Source organism: Labrus bergylta, chromosome 10 (assembly GCF_963930695.1).
Source record: "Labrus bergylta chromosome 10, fLabBer1.1, whole genome shotgun sequence".
NCBI lineage: Eukaryota > Metazoa > Chordata > Actinopteri > Labriformes > Labridae > Labrus > Labrus bergylta.
In genome coordinates this window covers 29,254,238-29,279,921 of record NC_089204.1, presented here as the reverse complement: position 1 = coordinate 29,279,921, position 25,684 = coordinate 29,254,238, and the positions used below count along the sequence as shown (strand labels likewise).

The window sequence follows — 25,684 nt, the reverse complement described above, 5'->3', positions numbered from 1 at the left end:
TAACCTGATGACAGTTCACTCCATTAACTGTGAGATGTTCCATCTTTTGACGCCACGGTCCCAACTTTTTGTGACACGTGTTGCTCGCCTGTAATTCAAAAACAAAGACTTTTCTCAGCGTCAACATTTGATGTGTTGTCTTTGTGCTATTTTCCATCAAATATGGAGTTTCAAAAGTTTTGCAAATCATCACTTTCTGACTTTATTTACAGGGTTGTAGTTTCTAAAAGCATTTTTTTGTGTTTGGACTCCACACGTACTCATGCCCATGTTCTGAATCAGGATGTTGTTGCCACAGCACACGGATACTGGGTTACCCATGACGTGTGTAATGCAGAGCAGTATTTCCAGTCCTTCCAGTACTCGGCCAACACGGCAGCTGTTTACGCTAACCTCTGTTTGCACTGACTGAGTGGACGTAACTCTAACCACCGCTCTTTTCTTTTCTCGGCATGCTCACTGACACCTTCTTTTTGTTTTCAGATTTTTTGTGTTGCAGAAACTTTTGTCTCTAACTTTTCAGCTTTTCACCTGAATTAGTCCCAGAAGAAACTAACATAGCACACACGTCCAGCAGCTTTTTTTGTGTGTGTGTTGGTGTGGACACTTTGCATACACATGGGTATGTGTCAGAAGTGTGTCTGTGTGTGTGTGTGTGTGTGTGTGTGTGTGTGTGTGTGTGCGTGCTTATGTGCTTATTGTACTATGTCCTCTTTGTCTGCCGTCAGGTCCAGAACGAGCTGAGTCAGACGACCGAGAAGCTGCACGGGGAGGAAACCCAGAGGCAGCAGCTCTCTGAAGATTTCGAGCAGGTAAGAGATAATGGTCATGTGCTCGTTTAGTTTAATCGTTTATTTGAATCAGGGACAGTGTACAAAAAAAAACCATTAGTCTTAGAAGAGAAGAGATGCTTTGTACCAGATTTAGCTAGTTAATTTCCATCTGTTGTCACAGGGAAGGGAAGGTGACTGATAAAAAACTCTCAGGGGGATTACATAAGTGTGTGTGTTTGTGTTTGTGTATTGTCAACCTCCAGGCCCAGAAGACTTTAGTAGAATTTCAGGCACAGCTGGATCTTCTGAAGGAGTCTCCACAAGCGGAGACGGAGGATGTCACTCAGCTGAAGGTGGGCAGCTCCTTCAGTCTGGTACTTACTCAACGGGTGGACGGGGGGGGATGGATGCAGCATAGATTGCATATTTTTGCATGTCGACATTTTATTTCTACTAAGGATGTGTGCAGTAAGTCGACTAAACGATTAAGCGTTGTCACCTTCTCTAGCTGGCACCAGGACTACTTGTCAGTTAAACTAATTATTAGTGTTTTTGTAAATTGAGGCTCAGACCGCTTTCAAATCCGAACCCGTTTAAAGAACGTGGGAAACCACAGACATGAGGACAGTTTCAACAAATTTTTTAACAACGCAATCCACCGAGCGCACACTCCAGATGATTCAGTCAGACCGTGAGGCCACACGCCTTCTGTTTCGATTTCACAAGACACGAGATCTCACAGAAACTTGCGAGATAAAACGTGACCTCCATAAGAAAAAACAAATATGGAGGACGATCCACGTCGTGAGCTGGTGTGCGTTCTGTTTAGCAGCTAACGTGATGCATATTGGTGATGTCCTGGTTGAGAAGTTTTTGTTATGTTGGATGTGAGCTGTAAAAGTATGCAACATCTGGTCTGCTCGCTTTCATTGGCTGCTGCGGGTATTCTGTCCTGGGCGGCCCAATCTGGAAGCGTAAATATCAAACATGATTGACAGAAATGATTCCAGATCGGTGAGCAGTAAAGTAATGGCATAGAAGCCAAACATGGTGTCGAAACCTATCTTCTCCCAGCACTGGAGAACCCTGCAGCGTTCTGACCCCCGGACGGCTTCCAGAGAGCTGACCAATCAGAAGGAAGTGGGCACCTTAAAGAGACAGCCGCTGATAAAAACCGTTTCAGACAGAGGCTGAAATGAAGGTTTTTACAGACACCAGTATCAGATAAATAATTCATTCAAATCGTCTCTTCAAGTTTCTTAGACTGTTATCATGAAAGTAGAACATGAGGATCATTTGGGATCCATCTATTGAATGCTTCACCCTCCCTTACTTTTGGGAGTAATTCTTGTTCCTTGTGTTGTGGGATCAGGAGCGCCTGGAGAAGGAGAAGAAGCTTTCCAAAGACCTCGGCCAGGCGGCCACCAAGCTCCAGCAGCTCCTCAAGGCCACTCAGGAGCAGCTGACTAAAGAGAGGGACACAGTGAGAACACTACAGGAGCACCTGGATGGAAAGGTGACCAAAACGCAAACAAAGCAGTACCGCTAAAAATAATTTCCGCCTTGCTCGTACTCATCTTGTTTTTCTGTTTTTTTTTAAGGGAGAATACGTGGAGCTGAAGGAAGGAACCTCCGTCTGAGAAGGAAGTCCGCTGCAGACACTACAAAAGAAAACCTGCCAAATATGCCTTATGATTACCATAGTTATGCATTCCAAAACTATTTCTTTCTTGTACTGTAGTTGATTGCATTTGTTGCAACTGTAGGAAAATCAAATGTTTGATATGATGAACATTTCATGGTGAGATTTGACGAGCGACTCCTGCTACGATCTTTATTGAAACCCCACATTCCATCAACGATTCTGGCTGTGTCAGAAGTTATTTATCCCTCCCGCCGCCTTATATTCCAGACATTTCCCCCATAGTTCAGTGTTAAAAAGGGAAACCGATTGTGCGTCAAACGTGCATCAACCTGTGCAATTACTTTGTATGTCTTTTCTATGTGGTTGAATGATGGGAACATTTTACGGTTCGATGTTTCATTACCTATAGGGCCTGCTTTTCCTCTGAAGCCGGCTGCCAATAACATGCATCAACAATTTGTATGAGTGAATAAACTACAGTGTAGCTCTACGTTTCTCATTTTTTTTATTCAGTGTCGCAGCAGCTGAAGGCCTCGTCTCCACAAACTGAGTTTTAGGTCACTGAAAACTCACCTTTAGTAAAACTCCTTCCAGGGTGAAGATGTTTTGATCCAGCAGATGTCGCCCTTGAGCTCCAGCATGAAACCTAAACAACTCGCGCTGCATTGTTGTGTTAGCATGCTAATGCTAGCGATCTTTATTATGCTGGTATCTTCACACTGCATGTAAATTGACCTGAAATGAGCGTGATCTAGAAACACAGTTAAGCAGTGAGTACAGTATGTTATTCTTCTTTTCTCTAGTCCCTCAATTAAACAACTTTTATACACGAGGGGAGGAGTCAGCCGGCCGTCCGGGCGATGTAAACAAAGTGAAGATAGGACTCTGAAAACATCACAGACAGTGGGACTCGGGTGTTACACCCATTGTAGACAGTCATGACTCACAGAGTTATTTTCAGAGGAGATACTTGATTTCTATTATATTTAAGTGTGAAAAAATCACATTAAGATGTTACTGTGTAGATGGGGAAAACAGAGTTTTGTTCTTGTATCGTCACGCTTGCTGTCCCTTTAGTTGACATGAGATTAGTGCGATGGCAGATGTAACCAAACTAGCGCTGGTGCTAACGTTGCAAACTGGACTTTTTACACACTCACACACAAACATACACAGTTACTCTCCCACTGTGTTGACGAGGAGAGACGCCTGATTGGACGACTTTCTAAAATGAAATGGTCGTTGCAGAGGAATGACAAGAACATTTTGACAGGTCAAGGTCATCGTTTTGGACTTGGCGTGCTCATGACAGCTGTAACAGTGCGTTTTGTGTTTTCTTGGGGACAAAGAGGTTTTTGAGAACGTTGAGTGTGTGGACGGGATTTATTTATTTTTTTAAACAGGAGTAAAAGCTCTGTTTAAAAAAAAATAATAATAAAACACTTAGGTGTGATTAATGCAAAGCAGGAAGAAAAGTTGGTCAATCTGGCTTCTAATATTTTGACGTCAGCGAGGCCGAACTGAAAATCTAATGTATGCACGAGTGAAGCTCTAATGGTCACTGTGGGCTCGGAGTTTATCATCTTGCTTGTTAAGAAAGCCGTTTCATTACTGCTGCATAGAGGAAACCTTGAGTTTCTGACAGGAAGTGTTACCACATCCTTACAGTTTTTCATCAGACAGCAGAACAGAGGTTAGATATTCTCTCTTTAGTGCTTCTGATGGTTGACCCAGGATTGCTGTAATTTCTTTACAACACGACTTCAGGTTCATCAGGTTCAGATGGCTTTATTTGTTCCCGTAGGTAGATTTGTTTGCAGCCAGTAAGATGGACACACAGATGTGACAACACATCAGCGAGAAGGGAAACTATTTAACCGACTAAAATGTGTTAAAAACCTGAAAAATGATAAAAGTACTGAAGGCTCAGCCAATCAGGGCATGAGGGAGAGAGAAGTCTCAACCGATAAGATCAATTAAAAACAAATAATGAATCTCTCTCAGGCAGAATAAAAATACATTTCTGAACATAAATAAAAGTGTATTTGCAAATATGTCTACAGCTCGTCCAGCTCCATGATAGCAGCAGGAACAAATCTGTATTTGTAACGCTTCTTTTTTGCACCTTGGGACTAAAAGCCACTAACGACTATAACGACTAAAGTTGCTTTTAAGAAGAAACGATCTCATTCGCAATGGATTGTGGGATGGGTAGTTCCTTGACTCCGGACGAAAATGATGTACACAGGCTTGTACGTTTATTAATGCCGTTTTGGTGCCGAATTAAATGTAATATAGTCGCATATGTTGGGGTAGCTGATTGTCCATCTGTAATCTGTTAATATAAGGATTTTGTGAAGAATCAATGGAGGATTTGAACAGGGACTTCCGGAACCAGAGTCACCGATAAAGTGGGCGGTCACTGTTGAGCGCTACAGGTAGTAGGCGGTACTTTAGTGTGGTTACAGACACAACATTTGTCTGGCACCTCCCCCCCTTGTAGCACTTCAGAGAATACAAATGTACTAAAGAAAAGATCAACCTCGGACCTGATGGTCTTGTTTGCTTTTGTAGCTCATAAAGAAGCTCTAGTATTAATTTGAACCTCTGATAACCAGCTAAAAACTCTTGACAGTAGATAAATAAAGACAAATGTAAATAAATAAAGTAGATAAAGTCTGGACTTATTCAGTCCTAAATAGTTTTTATGGTTTCTTTGTGATGAAGAAGAAGAAACACAGCGTAGGTGTGGTTTGAAGAGGCCTCGTGGTTTCATGGGGTGTGAAATCTGCCGAGACAAGGAAGTACATTTCAACATGAAGTTTGTTTTCCGGGTTTTTAAAACAGCCATTTATGGTCGTCTTTCTCCGTTAAGCCCCGCCCCCTGCGAGCCCCGCTAAAGCCACGCGGAGGTGTGACGTGGTCGGACAAACCTGGACAATCAGTCACTGCTCCATTTAGGTGAGAAACCCCCGTAAGGACTGCGTTTAACACATAACTGTGTTAAAATGTTAAAATGATAAAAGATCATTATCAGTTTGAAAGGAAACAGAAGCTGTCGGAGGCAGATATGTTGCGCGCGGACGGCGGGAAAGCCCTACTTCCGGGTGTTGACGTGTTGTTTTTCTGCCCGTGGTGTGTTCAAGAGCAATGCGGAAACTACATAAACACTGTAAAAATAAAACTTTATCGTGTGTATATAGGTGCTCTTCTTCACTCCACCTGCCCCCTCTCAGTCTACAAAGAGCAATGGTTAGCTATTGCTATTAGGAAAATGAGCATAACATATAACAAAAACCTTTTTTGTTGTTGCAATCACCCAAAGTTACGGCTGGTCTTCGGTGTCTCAGTGTATGTGACGTCGATTCTGACGTATTGTCAAGTCGTGTTGGCCTACCATAACCTTTCTGAGCCGTTATTTTAACTTGAGGGAGCCGTCATTTGACTGTTTCCCAGCGAGAAACTTAAATGTCCGACATCACGTGAATGCAGCGGACGTTACTATTTTAACTCTGGCTTCCGGGTTTTGTATTTATTTATTTAATTATTTCCAAACCAGATGTGGCTTTAATTTTATTTCAAAGTGAAAAATTAGGAAATTTGACAGAATACTTAATCTACAACTAAGTCAACAAAGAAAATCTCACTTTTAAAATGTAAAAAAAAGGCTAATAAAAGTTCCCAAATGAAGGCAATATTAAAGTTACAGCAGGCCTAGAGGTTATAGTAATGGACTGAAATTAATGTTAAATTTGGCTCCAAACTTAAGAGGAACTCTTTATGCATCCCAGGTTGGACTCAAACCCAGGTCACCTGCGTCGAGGTAACCCTAACATTTAACCTTAAACTTTCATTGATGTCTATTTTTTCTTTTTCATGATGCTTTACGTCATATGTGAAGCACTATGAATCACCTTGCTGCTGAAACGTGCTGTAAATAAAAGTAGGGTAAAACTTCAAATTAAAGCAGGCCCCACTTTGAGGCCTAGTCCCTTTTACTAGCCGGGCGTTGCTGCACTGTTTAGCAAATAAAGGCAGCTCTTCATTAGAAGATGCATTTAGGGTTGATTAGTTTGCTGTTTTGGCCAGGTGTCTCCCTCTCTTCCTACAGTGCAGCAGGTCGGTTTAGATCGGCTACTGTATCCTAACTTTGTGCATAACTGAATATTCTTCCTGGTGTAAAATTACAATTTTATACTCTTTACCATCTGCACGAGTCCATTTAAAAGTCATTAAAGGTTTCTCATTTCGTGTTGGCGCCTGTCCCAAATATAGGCAGAGTCATTTCATAGATGTGAGTAAATAAAAACCTGCAGGGCTATTAATAAAAGCTTTTACAGTAATTTTGAATCTGTCATTTCACCATTTAAAAATAAATTTAAAAAGAAAGCAGAACTTTCGAACCGCTCTGCTGAAGTAGGACGCAGACACCGTCTCACGTTGGAAAGAAAAACAGCACAATTGATTGCATTTGAGTTTATTTGAGAATACAGTGCAACGACTGCTGCATTTTTAGTGACACTTGACATTTTTTTTTATTTTAACAGGAGTCCAGAAGAAAACAGATTTTTACCAAACATACAGGCCCAACCATTTTGATCTTGTTCCAATAAAAAGCCTAGTTTGTTTTCTATGCTACGTAAAAACAGCAGACACAAGTTTGTGAAATAAACATGTACCAAGAGACAAGCTTCAATTAAAACTATGGATATGAATGATTGCATTTGAAGTAAATTAGTAACAGGAACTTAATCAGAGTCCAACCGTGTGTTGTTGAACTCATCCACAAACTTTCACATAATCCCCTGAACTCCCTTGAAGTCGACCTTGTGATGAAGAGGGAAGACTCATGGTTTTCAGGTGGTTTATTTTTTTCCACTCAGACGTACACCCTCAAGAGATACAACTGCAGGCGTGAGTTTTTCCAAACATTCTGCAAAAGCCTCCCTAGTGACGACCTTTGACTTGTCGTTCACACTCACCTCGTGTTTGAAACCTGTTGAAGACAACAGTTGTTGTGATAAGTTAAGGACTGCCGTTCAACTTGGAATTCAAGTGGTTGACATTTGCAAGACAGCGATAACATTTGAAGAAAGTAACGGGGAAACAACATACCCTTGCAAGCGTTCTTGACATTCTCTTTGGATGAAGCGTAGACCATTCTGTGTTTGATCGCAATGTCATCTGGAATCCTGAAATGAGGAGAAATCATTAACAAAGTCCAAACACACACTTCAGCTGAATTAAGTACTCAAACATCTGACAACTTCACCAAGATTATATTTAAACCACCTCTCTGCAGTCTAATGGCAGTTACGATCACAGATAGAAGGGAAAAAAAAAAAAAAAAAAAAGTGACCTACCATGTCACGAAGACCAGCTCCTCCTTTTTAATTCCTTCACTGGTTTCTAAGTGGCAGTCATACAGCGCGTAGAAGCATTTGTCTTCAACCATCAGAGACACCAGGAGCTGGTAGGCATCCTCCGGGAGATCACCTTTGCCCAGCATCTCTTGGGTGTATATGTTTTTCACGTCGATGACATCGTCCTGGATGGTACATGTCACCAGTCGCATGCGCTTGTCACTGTCGTCGGCCGCCTTGTTCACTTTCATCTTGTCAAACTGTGTCTTGACTTTGTCAGTGACTGTCATTCCAGACGCCTGTGTTTGGAGAAGAAAAGAAACCAGTCAGTGTTGAGTTTAAAAAAAAAAAAAAAAAAAGACAAAGACAGGACTATTGATTGACATCTTATGTGGTCGACCACGCAATATCGACATGCAAATGAAGCGAAAATGTTTCACCCATTTTAAGTTGCAAAAGTAAAAAAAAAAAATAAATAAACACAGCTGCTTTTAAACTTGTGTTCCAACTAATTATTGTGGTTACACAAGCTTCTTTGTTTGAAATGGCATTAAGAGCGACTGCAAATAAACACATTTATTTTCACTTCATTGAAAGTAATGGACAGAAGGCAGAGTTTGTGCTTCAGTGAGACAGAGTGTGTGTTTCAGTCTCATGAAATGATTGAAGACAGCAGTGCAGTGTGAGCAGTTTGTCTGCAGCCATGCTCCGGCCCGAGCACACGCTGCTGCTGCTGCTCTCTTGCTCTGACACAGAAAGCAGAACTGAAAGATGAAGAAACAGGAAGCTCTTCAAAACTCGACTGTGGAGAGACGTGTTCACTCTCTTTAAGCAGACAAAATGTGAACATTTTCTACCCCATATTCAGTTTAAAAAAGGCAGCAGCAACATGCCCGTTGGGTGTAGCTTCCCTATGCTTTTCAAGGCCTCTGCTGTGTCACATTCCAGTCATTGTGGAACAAGTTAGCACAAGAAAGACCGCCCCGAGGGATTGTCTCAGAACAAGTTTGAAGCATGAACAAAGCTCCCTCCATTTTGGAGGCAAAAACCACACCTTGAACAATAACATTGCAAACACTAAACTCTCTCTACTCTTTCCTTTACAGAAACCATGAAGTGGGAATTTACACTGAAAAGATTTACAACAAAGCTTCACTGACTTTAAACTTTTAAACACGTGCTAAAAATAGTGTTGGCTTTGTTTAATCAGCTCTGGAGCACACAAAATCACAAAGAAGTTGTAAATGGACAAATCATTGCAGCTGAGCTCTCTGTGAAAGTTACTCACCATTTTGACTGATGTGTGGAGGCAGCAGAGAAAAATGGCAACAGCTCTCAAGCTGCTGTAGGGTCATAAGGAAGGAGAGAGCAGGTTGACTCATAGAGGAGGAGCCCGGGCTAAATGAGCACACCTCCAAACTGGGTACCACCCCTTTTTTCTCAGGTGTGACAGTTTCTGCTGCAACCTCATCATTTGCATTGAATCACAATCACATTACAAGCCTTAAACACAGTAGATGTTAGTACCTCATTTTCTAGCACAGAGGGATTTTTATCCTTTATTTGTAATCTGTTTGATCCTCCAAACCCTGCTTCAGGTAGATGCCTTCCTTTTTTTAGGTAAGACCTCAGGTGAGCTTGAGACAGTGATTTGTGGGAGCGGCACATCACACCCTTATATGGAGAACAAACCTGTCCACATTTTTGAACTAATCTGCTGTGGAGAAGCAGCTCAGTGGCCTTATAAGGTAAACATTATGATGAGTGCACAGACATGTCATCTATCTACCTATAGGAAGACAGATGTTACACCTGGATATAGATTCAAATACTCGTCTTCTAATCTTTATTAGAAGGTAGAAAATCATGTTTTGGGTTCAAATAAAATCTCACACTAACACAGCAAACACCAAACCTCAGCAGATCAGTCAAGAGATGAGAACTTCAAGTTTAAATTCAGGATGTCGGCTCAGTTTCAGTCAGAACGTCGCGATCTGAGTTAAGCAATGAGTCAGCGCAAAATTATGTAGATCACCAATAATGACTCATGGGTACTTTTAGGTATTGTGCTGACTTGTTACCAGGCCTGTTTTCCTAATCCAAAATAAAAAGGAGTCATATAGCGCCTGGTGCCCAAAGTTGGGCCAATACTGAAGTGCCTTAAACATGCATTCTACTTATTTTTATTTTTTTTAAAGTAGCAAATAAGGCAGAAAAGGTTGTTTGTGAACTGGTATTTTAAGAACCGGATGTTATTTATCTTCTACTTTTTTTCGGACATCTTCGTTATCTTTTTATGAATGCAGCATGTGTGAAGAGCCTATAAGACAATTTTCTCACATCGCGGGACTTGATCTTGATCACCTATTTTGAAAAAGAAGTCTGAGGGCCTGATTCACTGTGAAAGGATCACGGCTGCTAAAAAGCTCCATTGATAGCTGCTGTCTGCTCTGACTCAAGGCCCAAGTCACTACGTGTTTTGCGCTAATCTTTTTCAAGCGCAAGAAAAGCCTTTAAAGTTGTTCTGCTGGTGCAGTTTTGCTCTTGTTTATCATCGTGTCGTATTGTATCGTATCATGTCATATCACTGGAAAGTTTGCACTTGACAAACATTGTAAATCATGCGGCGCAATTACCGCCAACTCTCAGTAGACGATGCAATTTACACTCTAACCTGTGCGTAACTGTTAGCGCAGTTGTTTAGCCCCCATGCCCCCTATCTATGCAGATGAACTGGGCCAACTTAGCCTCAAACAAATGCATTAATAAATATGGGCTAACATCAGCGGCGCACAGAGGCGCTGTTTGCTCGTCAGTGGAGTTAGGGGAGCGTTTAACCCTTTGCACGTGCTTTGGGAATGTGATTATGGCTAATTCGCACAAGCTTAGCAGACGTAAAAGCTGCACAATACTCCTGCAATAAGGCGCTGAGCGTTTTGCCTCAAGTGGACACTCGAGGAACTGCAGTCTGTTACACTTCAGCACTGGCTTCATTTCCCCTTTTTGCCGCTTGGTTTGAAGTTAGTTAAACTTTTCTTCCTGGTATTTAAAATTACTTGCAACTGTTTGAAATTGTGAACGTGTGAAAATATTGGAAGTGATATGTGTGTACAAATATATATATGTACATGTCCTCCATGGTCCTTCCTGCAATACAATGAAGCAAAACATTCACAAAGAAATGATATAATTAGGGTCCCATTTAGAGAGTAATAGATGATAAAGCAGGGTGCTTTTTAGGCTCTGACACAAACCCTGCCTTCTCCATGCATAAGGTTTAGGGTGTGGCAACCTGTGATTGATGAGTCGCTGCCAGGATAGAGCTGTAGCAATGTGTTCCCACCCTCTTTACCAAATATGGTCAAATCTGGAGGATTATTAAAAAAAGGTTTTGTCAGTGAATAAATGTGTCGATTCAAAGAGTTAATGATCAAGCAGTCAATCACACGTGCATAATGAACTGAAGTGGATGTTTTAAAGCTGATGGTTGTGCCTCTTCTGCTTGTTTTTCCCCTGCAAACAAGCTATCTTAAATGCTAAAGGGCTACAAGTGGAAACCAGTAGCGGCAGGCTCCAAAGATCTTGTCTCCCTCCTTTAGATTCTTCTTTAATATGCAGATATTTGTTCACTAAGATGAAGAAGATGAAGAGACAGAGAGAGAGAGAGAGAGAGAGGAAGAGAGAGAGAGAGAAAGAGAGGAGAGAGAGGAAGAGAGAGAGAGAGAGAGAGGAAGAGATGAGAGAGAGAGGGAGAGATGAGAGAGAGAGAGACAGAGAGAGAGAGAGAGAGTTTTTGTGTGGTGTGGTCGAGTATGAGACAAGAAGAGAGAGTGAGGTGGGTTAGGAAATAAATTGATAGTAAGCAAAAGATAAAACAAATAAGACTAGAAATTATATACACATTAATTCTGCTACTACTACACATAATGCTCATGTGTATGTCTGCTCATATCCTTGGATACACACACACACACACACACACACAAACCCCTCCTGTTGGTTAAACACTTTGTTGTGAAATATTTAAGGTCTTTTTCGTCAGATAGAGAATTTGTTGTTTCTCCACGGCGACTATTTTTAAATACAGTTACTCTGTTTCAGCATCACGGTGGCTTTTCTTCCTCTCTGCGGATTAGTGGTTTTTCAGAAAGTCAGAGCCCCGCCCAACATCCGGACTCGCTTCAGCTGCCTGAATGTCAGCACATGTCATAGCACGCCTGCTATGCTGCTGCATTGCAGACTGGAATCTGTGACAGAAACTCCTATATGCTGAATTTTAAGTGCAGACAGTTGACAAGCCTGCTGGTAAAAATGTGATTCAGAGACTTTGTTGGTGACCTTAGTGTTGTTGTTTTTTCTGGTTTGTCATGGTAACAGTGGAGAGGGTGTGTGTGTGTGTGTGTGTGTGTGTGTGTGTGTGTGTGTGTGTGTGTGTGTGTGTGTGTGTGTGTGTGTGTGTGTGTGTGTGTGTGTGTGTGTGTGTGTGTGTGTGTGTGTGTGTGTGTGTGTGTGTGTGTGTGTGTGAGAAAGACGCAGAGCAGGAAATGGCTTCTGCTGCATAACTGTGTCAGTAGGAAACTTTGCTGCTGCAGGCATGAGTTTTGTATCACCCGGTCAGTGACGTCAAAGCAGGAAACCGGAATCTCTAAAAACTCTGCCATCTACTGGAGGACTTCAGGAACTGAACTCTGACCTGATTATTACACGTGGCCCAAGGTGCTGCTTGTCAAAAAGAGCAAGGCAGGCAACTACTCGGGGCCCCAGACCAGTAGATGGCCCCTGAGGGCTCACAAACTTAAACCAAAGCAGTGGCCCAAACGTGCAATTTTTGCAATGACAGTAGGAAAACTCCCTAAAAGGGGCACTATCTGACAGCTCTCACTCTCTTTCCCTGCTAAACGTTGCATGCATTATTGCTGTGAAAACCTAAATCTCAATCTCAACCGCTATAGGTCACAGGTTTGACACTCAGCCGGCCTGGGAGGCTGTGAAGGGAGGTCGGTCGGTTGGTTGTGTGTCAATGCCATCAGTCACCTTCCTGTGTTTTCTGTTTGGGTGAGAATCTGAAGTTGTGTGTGTTGAAGAGATTCACTTCTCTCGGCCACTTTCATTTCTCCCCCCTCTGTCCTCACACTCCCACTTCTCTTTAGTTTTGGGTCTAGTCCAATAGATAGAATCAGACGTCTTTGGGGAGCTATGTTCCCACCACCACCTTTCAAAAACCCCGGAGCCAACCTTTTCTTTGACCTTTTTTTGTGACCTGTTCAGTGTTTTGTTATTGCTCCAACTTCCTTCTCATCCAGGTTTTATTTCTGGGGAAACCTAAATCATTCAGGAGCCAATACTTTAAAGAGGGCATATAACCCCCCTTTTCCATCTCTTCAAACAGCCCCCCTGTGGTCTAAATGAAACATCTGTGCTGTGCTTTGGTCAAAATATAACATGAATCAAGCACCAGAGGAGGTTTGTGACCCTGTATAAACCAGCTCTCTCAGAACGCTCCGTTTTGGTGTGTGTGTCTCTTTAAATGCAATAAGCCCCCCCCCCTGAGTTTTCCCCGTAGACATCACTCCTCTGTAGTGAGAATAAAAATGGCCGACCTGTGCTAAAGTTTTTCTCTAGGCTGGGGGTGGAGTCCATGGGTGGAGATTACCAGAATCCCACTGTGACATCACAAGGAGAGCATATTTGAAACAAAGCATTTTTCTCGGTGTTGTAAGACTTATGCAGACCACAAACAAAGGACTGGATGGGTTTATTTCACATTTTGTGGGTCAGTAGACTCTCAGGTTACCCAGATAAATGTTCAAAAACACTGTCAAAGGGCATTTTTCATAATCTGTCCCCTTTAATGCACAACACACTCTGTGGTCTCACTCTTCATTGACCCCTCCCTCTACTGGGGAGGCTGAGGATGGGTTATGGCTTGTCATATTTTCTCATCTCTCCTTTGCACGTTGGCCATGCTTTTCAAGCAGAGCAGAACTGTGTGCATGGATTTTCTTTTTAGCCTTGCCATCATAACTCTGCCCTCCTCCCTTTAGGGGACACGCCCCTTTGTTTGGGAATCACTGAGTTAGAGTTGGTGGTCGGCAGAAGCTGGCTACTGTATGCTCTGCTATGTACCATTCAGCCAATAAAAGACATAACGCATGAATTGTGGGACAACTTTTAGAAGTAAAACAAAGAGGACAGAGACAGAAGTAATTGACACGACGACAGATCTTAATTATTGATATAATTTGTTGTCCATTAAAGCTTTATTATGTTGGTAAATAGTCAAACAATGTAAATAACTTTCCCTTCAAATTAGCATCCTTTGATTAACAGCAGTCACAAACCACACAGAAAACACAGCAAATCCTCTTCTACAACATCGACAGATTTATCCACTGTGGATAAAAACACACATTAGTCTTTATTTTGTCTGTGAAACATCGCTCGTGATGGTATTTCTGTTGTTTTCACACATCTCTTACCTCCATGAATCCCAGCTTTATCCTACCCGTGCCGTCCTCGTCCAGCGTCTTGAAAGTGTCTTTTTGAGATTTAAAAAAAAACATTAAGATCATTTATTCACGGCTGTAAGGTAACAAAGAAAAAGGGTTAAAAACTCACTGAATTGAAACTCTAAGCGGATCAGGCAGCACACAAAGTTGTCAAAGTCAACGCTGAGGTTTGGTTCGCTGTAGCGGGCAGCGATGATCTGATGCAGAGGGTTGTTGAGAGAGAAACCTGCGGGTGTGCAAACGATTGACAAAGATGAAATTAACTAAACATATTAAACACAAAGGCAAAAAAAAATCCACATTTTGAAATGTGCACAAAGTTTATAAGCAAAAAGCTCTTCAAATTCTAAAAGATTTTGCTGTTGTGAATTTTTCTTATATCTTATCTCTATTCAACCAGTAAGTAAGCCGGAATAATTCAACTATTTAAAAAAAAAAAAAAAAGTTAAAGGAGCTATATCTAACTCTGACCCCCAGTGGTTAAAATGGGTACTGCAGTCTAAATTCTAAACATTGTAGAGAGCAGTTTGACCTGATAACTGCTCTCTGGCAAACAGAGGGGTGTCCAAAACAGCCGTGTGTGTGTGTGTGGGGGGGGGGTCTTAAAAGCGCCTACCTTCTCTGGTCCAAACAAATCCAGAGCATTCAGAAGCAGAATCTTAAGTTAGAAGGAGGACATACTGGCTGCTGCATTGTTGTCAGAGAAGCCAGCACCTCAACATAGCATGTTTCCTTAATGTCTGATCAGATACTAAGATACCTTTATCATCTCACTCACTACACATCTCACTGATTGGACCTTTAAGTGTATTCACTTTTTTTTAGATTCATTTATTCAGTACCCATTTTAAACACTAGGTGTCAGAGTTACATTCTGCTCCTTTAAGGCCACATGTTTATTCGAATTTTCTCAGTAAACTAAACTTATCCGAGCTTAGTTGTGCTTTAAACAACACAAAAAGAAATAAATGTAACTTTAAAAACTTTTGTGAAAAGATTCCTTACCTGCGTCCTCCACAGCCACCCGCATCTCACAGGAGCTCATACATCCGCTCTGGTCTGCGTCTCTCTCTTTGTACAGATCCTAACAGAGAGCACATAGGGTTAATGAAGCCGTGATAATAAACAGTGAAATGAAAAAAAAAAAAAACACATCTATGAGTCACACACCAGAAACTTCTCGATCTTTGTCCACAGGATCTTAAACTCTACCAGCCCAAGTTTGCCGCTTCCATCTTTCTTTGAAGAAAATGTCAAAGACGATTGTAACACACTCGTCGAAGGACAGCTAACTAAAGATGTCGGGTTTCATTTAGAGGGAAGAAGCAATAAAATAAGTGATATACAGGGACGCAGGTACACTAGTGGTTAGTTACTGGCTGTGTGTTTGCATGAAGCGTTTGTGCGCTGAGAAGAAAAGCGCTGCACGTCTGTCCTGTCTCCATGACAACAGTCCGTTGACAACAGTATGCTGACAACAGCCCTTGTATGACTTACACTGCTCCGTTTTCTTTTTACTGCATGTTTTATATTTGAGATAATTTATTTCCCAAATCAGACACGGAGCGAGGAGGACGAGGGTACAAGACACGATCCCAAGGCGGCAAAATTACGGGGAATATCAGACATTTGGAAAAGAGCACCGGGGACGTCAACAGCGTCTTTTTCTGAAAAGTTGAAAGCGTTTCAACTTGAGTGCTCGGAGCGGCCGCACAAAGAAGGCAAAGCGCTCGGAAAAAAAAGATGCTGGGCGCTGCGTTTCTTCTCTACTGGTGCTGGTGCTCAGAAAAATAATCTAGTTGAACACGGGGCCTAATACACATTTTAAATATCGCTTTCTTGGAAGTCAACTGTGCAGCATTGGCAGTGGCGATTATTACCGATAATTTTTCCAAATATTCCTCCAGTGTGTGATGTCAGTACGATTACTGCACTGCTCTCGATCTCGAAATGTAAATATCAAACTTGTTTTATAATTATGATTCCAGGTCGTGCTGCGTCCGACGGAATACCTGCAATTAGCTGATGAGTGCGAGCAGACCTGGGAGCGTCACCAACGCGTGTTGCATACTTTTATACATAATTATTATTATAATCATAATGAGTCCATGATCTAGAACTCTAGCTTGCAGACTCCATCACTACAGCCAACTATTCTTTTGCAAAATCACGGTGTCTTTTGAAGAGTCTGTACTTGGGATGTGCTTCCTATAAACAACAGGACGTTAAACATAACTCGGTATGAGGAAGGATACATCCAGCAGGTTGACCATATTGCGGCAGGTTGTCAGACTGAACCCGTTCGTTTTGATGTCATTTCCTGCAAAAGAATAAAAAAAACAAGGATTTTCATTTCTGAGTGTCAGTCGCACATAAAACGCAGGCTACGCGTCGCACTTCTGTAACAGAGCTGAAAACGTTTCTTACTCTTCATCACCACTCTGTTGAGGATTTTCTGCAGTTCAAATACAGAAATCTCCACATCCTAAAAGACACACACAACGGAGACACGTTGTAGATCATGAGAGGAATTATGTGTGACGACAAGTCAAATATTTCCTTACGTGTCCGGCGAGCTGTCCAAACAGTCTCTTGAAGCTGTTACTGATGTCACCATGTTCAACATCAATCTAAGGACGAGAATGCAATCAGTCTCTTTGTTGGTATGTTTAAATAAGGCATCAGAATGTATTTTACCTGCTCAACGTTGCACTCTACGGGGTCGTCGATCTCTCTAACAGTAGCAAAAAGTCACAGTTAAATCTATATTTCAGAGGTTGTTTATCCATACTGTTCGTCATCATTATTCAATCTTTGAGAAGGGAACGTACTGAAAGTCCGCCGGCTTCTCGGAGAACACCCGCACGTAAAAGTCTCCGTTCTTGTTAGGCTTGAACGTGGACGGGATGATGAGGTATTCCCCGGGGGGCAGACAGAAGTGGCTGCACACTTCGCGCAGGTTGATGAAGGTCTCGGAGCGAGCTGTTGAACAGTTTCTGAGAAAGAAGTTTTTCTTCAGGTGCACTTGCTTTTTGCCCCAGTACTAGGAACGACACAGGAGGATCACGTCAGCATGAGGGCGCACTTTATTTGTGTATTTATTTTTGATTCAAGAAATACAAGACATCTGGAGACGATGAAGAAGTGTGTGTGGGCGTGGTCGAAATGTTTAAATGGCTTATGTGAAAACCACACCCAGAGAACATAGGTTATAGAAAACCACCCAAATATATGAAACAATCAAAGTTTTCCTCCCAAAAATAGCAGAAATTTTGTAAATCAAGAGGATAAAAAGAAAGAATAGCTGACGAGTTCTGTCATGAGTTTTGATGAGTTATTCTGCAGAAAAATATACAAATATTGTACACTTACCTCTTTAGGCAGCTGAAAAAAAAAACACAACACATAGGTCAGAATGAGTGGAAATGCAAAAAACATTCTCATATAACTGTTTAACCTCAACACTAAAACTACCGCAATCCTATAAATGCAAGAATGGCCATGGCTCTACAAATTCTATAACTAATATTAAGACTAAAAATAAATAAATCTGCAATTTAATAGGCTTAAAGTCACAGTGTGCAGATTCTTTCAATCAAAACAATAACAAAAGATGACGTCGAGGTTTACGGGGAATCATGGGAGTGATTCTCCTGCTACTCCCCCTGCCCCCCGATTTAAAAGAACTATGCGTTGACTGTAGTCATGACGACCGGGTGAAACCACCCTGAGGAAGAGAATATGTTTACAGACGAGCTAATGTATCCGAGTATAATTTACATGATGTCTTTTATCACAGCAGCTCATACAGCAACAGAACCGCAGCTTTCAGTAGCAGCTCACGCTTTCTTATGCAGCGGTCTTTGACGTAACATCTGGTGTTTACACGGCAACGACATATGTCTTGTTTGTCATGGCGGTTCTGTTATTATCTGTATAGTTGAGGTGATGTAAGTACTCAGCAACAACAAAAATATACAACATATGTTTAGTCAATTTTAAATTAATTTAGATATTTTGGTGTAAAAATTCGACAAATTGTACGCTTAAAAGGTTTCAACCTCGATAAAGTGGAGAATGTCGAGAGAAATTGCAGCCACTCTTGAAGTCCCCGGTGGGAATGCTATAGCAAGACGTACAGTGAACGTCAAATTTGAGTTTGGCAAAAACTCATCTATAATGCATGCGATCAAGCTGTCATGGCGTTACAAAGTACAACATTCAAGATATGACAAATTTAGGAAAGTCAGTGTCTTGTTTTTTTTTTAATTACAAAAAGTCACTTCTAAATAAAAACAGTGCAAATGAAAAGCGTTGAGACGGGTGCTCACCTCGTAAATGGCAAAGCCAACAGTCTCCATGTCTTGCCCCATTTTCCTCATCTGGCGCCTGTTCTTCTGCATCAAGCCAACGATGAAGGTGCAGCCCTCCTCGCCTTCATCAGGGTCATCGTCCACCTCGTCCAGTTTGATGACAAACTGAGGGTTTGTCCAGAAGGAATCTATGAAGGGAGGGAAGGGTTGAGCCATAACACACAGCTGGTGATGACAACCTACAAAACAGGGGCGGCTGTGGTTCAGTGGGTAGAGTCAGTCGTCTCTCAACTGGAAGGTCAGGGGTTCAATCCCCAGCTCCTGCAGCCACATGTCCGACGTGTCCTTGGGAAAGAGACTTAAACCCAAATTGCTCCTTCTGCGTTGTCATCAGTGTATGAATGTGACTTCTGGTGGTACTTTACGTAGCAGCCTCTACCATCAGGGTGTGAATGTGTAGGTGTCACCATTTACCAAACTAGCTTGATACAAATCAGACTTGAAGGCTGGTCTTACTTGGATAGTTTCTGCATCCGCCAGCAGAAGAGCCCCTCCTCCAGGTGTCTTCAAACTCTGACTCCGCCCATTTTTTGTACTCATCGCCTGTGAGAGCGTCAGGTGTGAGGTTGCAGATCTCGAGGCGAGAGTACTGGCGCAGGAATTCAGAAAATGTCATCCTGTGTACAAAAAAAGGCATCTTCACGACCTTGCCTTTATTTTTGTTATCAGATTAACAATTAATTTTTTTGTTGTTTTTTTTGCTGAAAAAACTCAAACATAGAAGAATAAAGAGTTTCAACAAGGTTTACCAGAACTCCCCGTTCTCTCGACGGTCGAACAGTCTTTCTCGGTCATCATCACTCACATATCTCCACTCAGATGACCTAGAAAAAAAGTGGTCGTAGTTTTTTGGTTAGGGTTAGGGTCCATTACCACCTTTTCAAGCAGTCCCTGTACGGTTGTTGGTTCAGCACCATGGTTTGACTGACAGCCAGAGCAAACGGACCCCACTTACTTGGCAAAAGGACTCAAGTTTGTTTTAGCCGAACCAAACAGGTTAGATGCTAAATGACCCTTAGCTTCTTTAAAAGTAGAGTCTTTGCAGTTTGTAAACACAACCTTCTAATTGTGCCCCTCGTCCAGAAACGAGCACCCACTGGCGGTTACTTTTACTGCTTGCACCTACACTGCAAGCCACCTAAGAATATCACATTTGTTGTATTGGAAAGCCGATATGTTGGTACGTTAGCACAAGCTACCCGCCGGTGTTTGCCACTTGACTGCCAACAGGAAGCAGACCAACTCCACGTCCACAGGTAAAAGCCAACACAAGGTTCACCCTCGCTGCCGAACCCAAAAACCTCCCATGTCTACCAAAATATCAAAACACAGTCAGAGGACAGAGTCTCTGCAGACACAGTCACCATGACACATGCATGGAGGCCCAGAAGTGATGATTGAGTAGCTCTACTTTTGTACGAGTCTGAATTTTTTGGGGGGAGGTTTTGAGGGAAGCATCTACTGACTTTATCTTTAAGTTTTATAAAAAGCTATCAATCAATCAATTTTTAATTGTATAGCGTCAACTCATAACAAGTGTTATCTCAAGACACTTTACAAAAAGCAGGTAAAAGACCTTACTCGTTGTTATATTACAAAGATCCGGCCTATCCATCATGAGCACTTTAGTGAAGCAGAAAAAGTTACAGTGGTAAGAAAAAACTGCCTTATTAAAAGGCAGAAATCTTCGGCCGGATCCCCGGCTCATGACGAAACAGCCTTCACAGGACTAGACTGCGCCGGGCTTGGAAGGGGATAGGGGGAGAGATGGGATAAAATGCAGGAAGAGGGATAGGGAGCAAGGGGGAGGGGGGCAAGCTGTCCATCAACAATCCGGTGGGGAGGGGGGTTGTTCTGGCAAGCCGTCCATCAACAAAAAGCTACCAGCTAACAACATGGACTAGCAACAGCTAAATACTGGCTCGCTTCTTGCTCATCTCCAGCTCAACCCTTTTGTGTGATTATTATTGATTCAAGCAAACCAGCATGGTGACAAATATAATGACAAATATAATTAAGACAGGAACTACCAGTCATTCCACTGGGTGTGTAAAATGAATCACTTCAGCACATACACAATTAAAACCTTCACCCAGACAAAGGATGAAGATGCCTCAATCAGGCTGGGTCCTCATTTAAACACAAGCCGTGTACTGTAAGTGTAGGCAGAGCTGATATGAGCAGATTTATGTTTTTAAAAAAGTAAAGTGTGGCATACTCACTTGTCACTCCAGGCTCCATTCCACTCCACCTGACCCCACGGGTTTCTAATCCTGATCAGCTTCTCCTTACGCCCTCTGTAAGACACCTGACAAACAATAAAGGTGTCAGATACTCTCAACAGGAAAAAAAGAAAAAACTAAACGGAGCCCCGTTACACACTCTTTAAAGGCTTTATATGTGATTTTTTCATCCAGCAGATGTCGCCCTTGAGCACCAGCATTAAACCAAAACAACTCGCTAGCGATCTTTATTATGCTGGTGTCTTCACACTGCATGTAAATTTACCTGAAATAAGCGTGATCTAGAAACACAGTTAAGCAGTGAGTACAGTATGTTATTCTTCTTTTCTCTAGTCCCTCAATTAAACAACTTTTATACGTGAGGGGAGGAGTCAGCCGGCCGTCCCGACGATGTAAACAAAGTGAAGATAAGACTCTGAAAACTCTGAAAACATCACAGACAGTGGGACTCAGGTGTTATTTTCAGAGGATAGACTTGATTTATATTATATTTAAGTGTGAAAAATCACATATAAAGACTTTAATACGGACATAAAGCACTCCCTCACCTGCTCTGCTCCTGTCACCGAGTACGCATGGCCCTTCACCAGCTTTCGATGAGTGACGGCTTCTGAGTCGGCCGAGCTCGTGATCTTTTTGGGGATGTGGAGGAAAAAGATTGACAGTTAAAACAAAAAAAAAACACAAGTATACCATCCACACTGCATTAAAGCAAACAAAAAAAAAAACACAAGCTCACATCAATGGAGCACCCCAGGAGGGAGCCTCTAGCCAGGGCCTTCTCGATGATATGGAAGAGGTGGGGATCTGCTTGTTTCAGTTCGTGCTTCTCAGCAATACCGCCCGTGAAGTCCTCGAAACCCTCGGTGGTGCTGCCTCCAGAAAGAGCCTCGTAGCATCCATTAATCCTGCAGGGAGGAGCAGCTTATGAATGATAAGACCGGAGAAAGACTAGCAAACTAAGAGGAAGGGAAATAAATGCAGATGTGCCGTCATTACTTGGCGTAAGCCTTCTCGAGCAGCGCGCTCCAGAATTCAGAGCCCTCCTCTGAGTGAACAAACAACAGCTCTCCATCCTTGGTCGGCAGGCGGTCGTCAACCACCACGTCCACCCACTCGCCAAACTGCCAGAACTGAGAGACGCAGAGAAGACACAGTTTGATTCAAAGCCAACCTGTTTGTGCTGCTTTAAAAACTCTTGCAGAGGCGGATGTTTGTGTCCATTTTTTTGCACCTCAAAGTGAAAGATTCCAGCGTAGTTTTTCTCAAAGCTCTGGTCGTGAGGGACGACACGAGACAGAACCTGTTTGTTGAGAGTCAGGGAAGCGATAGCTGCCAGGAGCCAGCAGTCACCTGAACACAGGACAACAGTGTCAGAGGGAAAAAGGACTCCTGTGTAAAGGCTCGTATTACACCCAGGCACAATGCTCCAAAGTTATCTGTGTTGATTTTTGCTGTTGGTTTGATTGTATATAAAGATGGATGACGCGTCTCCACCTTCTCCTGTTGTACAAAAATGAAGCCAAGAGTGTGCGTATGGATGGCTGTCACTTCTGTTGTGCTTGCCGATCATCCTCTACCCGGCTAATTTGTTTCCCATGGCACAGCAGGTGCCATATTTCTCAAACATGGCGCTGCGCCTCTCATATCAGAAACAAATAACCATTACATGTTGTCGGTCTGTGAAACCTTTAGACTAGCTTTTCATAATCTGCAGCTCAAAAAACCTCCTCATGTATCTGATACTGGTGTCTGTAAAAAAACACTCTGCCTGAAACAGTTTGTTTCAGCTACTGTCTCTTTAAGGCCCCCCCCCCCTCCCCATGTACCCACTTTCTTCTGATTGGCCAGCTCTCTGGAAGCCTTACGGGGGGGGTCAGAACGCTGCAGGGCTTCTAGGGTGAGGGCTGCTCTCCAGTGCTGGGAGAAGAGAGTCTATGTACATAGAGGCTTGAAGCCATCTAGGGAAATTTTTGGTTTCTTATCAGGTAATTATCATGTAATTTGCAGAAGGAGCTGTTTAGCACCCCCTGCAGACTTATGCTGGGATTACTCTGACATACGTTAACCTCTTGATCTGAAACTTTGACCACATTTAGTGTGAACATCCAGCATTGTAACACTACATGTGAGTTGTAAAACAGGGATCAGCAGAACATTTCAACTTTATGAAATGAATATAAATACAGGAAAAAGGTTGGAAAACAACTTCTATAAAATATAATTTGATTTCACTTATCATATCTCACAGTATCCTCTAGTATGGTTTTGTATCTTTCTCTGTCTGATGACAGCTTGACTGTTTTAAAAGGGAAATAAACAACAAAGGATTGTTTGCATCGTTATATTTATTTAAATAGGAATTGCTGATTCCTGATAGCGAAAGATTAGCTTTCAAAATCTAAATCACTCTGATCCTGGATAAAGTTTTTTTAACAACTCGACTCCGGAGATCATCATGACACATGTCCAAGACCTACTTAGCATGCAGTTGGTTTGCTCACACCCCTCAGCAGTGCACAGTCACATCTATTGTCCTCCCTTTCTACTTATTAGCCGCAAACAAGAACGTCTCTCCCACATATGCATACTTTCTCACAGACTGGGTGTAGGCAGAGAGGGAGTTGTTGAGCTGTTTTGTGACAGCTGATGTCAGAGCAAAGGCATTTACTCTTGGATGGCATTTTAACGGTGTTCAGTTACAAAACACAAAGACTCTGCAGAGCACACGGCATGGAGAAGAGCCGCAGGAGAGAGAGCGTTATTGAATTCTCATCTGCTAATATTCGTAGTCCGAGATTAGCATCATTCATGCAAAATGTGACAGAGATAAAAGTGTCAACGAATATTTTAATGTGCCATCAACTTTCATTTGAATGAATAAAAAGGTCAGTTATAACCGCAGGTAAGATTCAAAAGGTAAGACACAGACGTCGATTGAAGCGTATGAATTAGTGTGCGTGAGTTTCTCACCAAGTGCTCCTTGACAAATGTCAGTCCTGGTTGCATTCTCAATGATGAATTGTGGATTTGAACAGATATCCTGCAGAAAAAGGAGAGAAGAAATTTGGTCAATTATAATGCTTCCTCACATAACACCTTACTTTGTGATGAAGCCACTCTATGGGATGGATGTGTTTGGAGATGACACACATACACTGTAAATAATAAAGCACTTTTAGTCTTGACACTGCAGGAAAACAGAATCTTATTTGGTTTGCAATTTTGATACGCAAACATCCTCGACAAAAATCAGCGATGGTTGTATTTTGAATTTGTGAATTTGAACTCAACTCCTTTGAAGAGAAAAGCAAATTCGAGTCAAGTTATATCGCTTCCACATGTATGTACCAAGCGCCAGCCTCCGGTCTTAAAAATAGAAGCCAATGAGGAAGTGCAAAATCCTGCAGTTCCTCGAGTGTCCACGAGAGGCTGGCTCCAGGAACACCAGAAGTCACAAACACATGACTGGCAAGAAGCAGTTTTTACAGCAGAAATTAACATGTTTACAGCCTGGTACAAAAAACCAAATAGTTCTGATTAGTTATTGTCATCACTGTCACACACTGTGCAATATTTACAGTCTATGGTATGCACTTCCTTTTTGGTATCTGATCTTGTATCCACCCTGAATTGGATGATGATTTTTTTTGCAGGAAACCAAACCCAACATACATATTGTAATAAGTGTTGCTCATGTCCCTACAAACAGCAGGAAAACTGGACATTGTAGTTGCAAATTAAGATGCATCCAGTCACACCTAGTCAGGCTGCAACTTTGCAAACACTGAGAAGAGAGCTGCATGTTTGCAGATTTGTCACCTCAGCATGACAAGAAGCTTAATAATTTCAGTTTGAGAGGCACAAACAGAAGCTATCTGTGTTGCAGACATTTTCAAATCTCCCACATCATACAAACCAGCAGTGTTAGATTAACTGAGGTGATGTTGTTAACTCTTACTGAACAGTGTTTCCAGTTTAACGGGACAACCCACAAAGCTCTCAAAGTATACAGCATGCAAATTAAGATGCCTTGAATCACACCCAGTCAGGCTGCAATACTGCAAACACTAATACGAGACATGCAGGTTGCAGATTTGTAATTTCATAAGAACAAAATTAGAAAACTTTGTCACCTTTGCATGACGAGAAACATCATATTGTCTGAAAGGATTACGATGAAGGATAAACTATTTGATATTTAGAGAAGCAGTTCCAACCCAACACCAACAAACTACAACAAACATCAGCTACAAAGACTTTTTATGTCATATCTTCTTCTGCAAGTCTTAGCTAGAGATTTTAATCTATCAGGCCAATATAGCCCAAGGCTTGTTGTTCTTGTGTGCATGTAAATAACTGCAGCACCAGCCTGAACTTTCAGCATTAGTTTCCCTTTTTCATACTGAACCCACCTTTGGTCTTTTCCATTTGATGCCTCGAACTTTGTAGGAATTTGGTCCGAGATCTTTGAAGCCCAAGGAAGAAGGCTCGGCATCAAAGCAATCATCCTCAAACAGCCTCCCTCTCTCCAGACAGTCTCTCCTCAGACTCTCATAGTCCTGGTTCAGGTACTTCACCGCGTGAGAGTTGGTTCCGATCCCCTGAGCTTTGTCTCGGTTGTGCTTAAGTCTAGCTGCAATGCCGGACATTTTTAAAAGGCTGTAAGACTTTGTGTGGAGTGTCTCCTTGTCTGTGTGTGTCTGTAAAGGGTGTGCGGTAAGACTGGCTCTGTCTCGTGTATGCAGCTCAACTGTCTCCACACCCTTTATTGTTCA

At 42.1% G+C, this 25,684-nt stretch overlaps 4 protein-coding genes across 6 annotated transcripts in view; 1 reads left to right on the top strand and 3 right to left on the bottom strand.

Annotated features, from left to right (window-relative positions):
• Window positions 1-2,908, top strand: part of rrbp1a (ribosome binding protein 1a) — a 19,941-nt gene extending 17,033 nt beyond the window's left edge. For all 3 annotated transcript variants that reach the window (XM_020652649.3, XM_020652650.3, XM_020652651.3), the window contains 4 exons: window positions 729-812; window positions 1,037-1,126; window positions 2,146-2,289; window positions 2,375-2,908. In XM_020652649.3, the coding sequence (XP_020508305.2) occupies window positions 729-812; window positions 1,037-1,126; window positions 2,146-2,289; window positions 2,375-2,413 (357 nt within the window). In that variant the 3' untranslated portion in view covers window positions 2,414-2,908. The remainder of the gene's footprint in view (window positions 1-728; window positions 813-1,036; window positions 1,127-2,145; window positions 2,290-2,374) is intronic.
• Window positions 1-25,684, bottom strand: part of LOC110003907 (glycine N-acyltransferase-like protein 3) — a 128,554-nt gene that overhangs the window by 99,400 nt on the left and 3,470 nt on the right. The gene's annotated exons all lie outside the window — the stretch shown is intronic.
• cfl1l (cofilin 1 (non-muscle), like) lies at window positions 6,880-9,225 on the bottom strand. The gene is made up of 4 exons (XM_020652637.3): window positions 9,070-9,225; window positions 7,782-8,080; window positions 7,534-7,610; window positions 6,880-7,414 (listed from the first exon to the last, which is right to left on the bottom strand). Exons 1-4 carry the CDS (start codon window positions 9,070-9,072, stop codon window positions 7,284-7,286), a joined length of 510 nt encoding a protein of 169 aa, XP_020508293.1. The 5' UTR covers window positions 9,073-9,225; the 3' UTR covers window positions 6,880-7,283.
• On the bottom strand, window positions 14,007-25,640 carry LOC109997963 (calpain-2 catalytic subunit). The gene is made up of 21 exons (XM_065959777.1): window positions 25,322-25,640; window positions 23,880-23,949; window positions 22,141-22,259; window positions 21,906-22,039; window positions 21,646-21,814; window positions 21,455-21,538; window positions 20,886-20,971; window positions 19,413-19,487; window positions 19,120-19,280; window positions 18,622-18,791; window positions 17,663-17,674; window positions 17,122-17,333; window positions 16,988-17,024; window positions 16,855-16,920; window positions 16,718-16,775; window positions 16,546-16,610; window positions 15,461-15,529; window positions 15,296-15,374; window positions 14,400-14,516; window positions 14,261-14,319; window positions 14,007-14,173 (listed from the first exon to the last, which is right to left on the bottom strand). Exons 1-21 carry the CDS (start codon window positions 25,556-25,558, stop codon window positions 14,150-14,152), a joined length of 2,103 nt encoding a protein of 700 aa, XP_065815849.1. The 5' UTR covers window positions 25,559-25,640; the 3' UTR covers window positions 14,007-14,149.

Excerpts from the sequence above, each read along its gene's own strand:
- cfl1l (XM_020652637.3), bottom strand. Across the intron at positions 7,611-7,781 it reads GAGCTGGTCTTCGTGACATG|GATTCCAGATGACATTGCGA; the intron begins GTAGGTCACTTT and ends TCCTCATTTCAG. Across the intron at positions 7,415-7,533 it reads TGTCAAGAACGCTTGCAAGG|GTTTCAAACACGAGGTGAGT; the intron begins GTATGTTGTTTC and ends TGTCTTCAACAG.
- LOC109997963 (XM_065959777.1), bottom strand. The coding sequence starts at position 25,558 with ATGTCCGGCATTGCAGCTAGACTTAAGCACAACCGAGACAAAGCTCAG. Across the intron at positions 19,281-19,412 it reads CGAGAGAACGGGGAGTTCTG|GATGACATTTTCTGAATTCC; the intron begins GTAAACCTTGTT and ends TTTTGTACACAG. Across the intron at positions 16,776-16,854 it reads TTGGACAGCTCGCCGGACAC|GATGTGGAGATTTCTGTATT; the intron begins GTAAGGAAATAT and ends TGTGTCTTTTAG.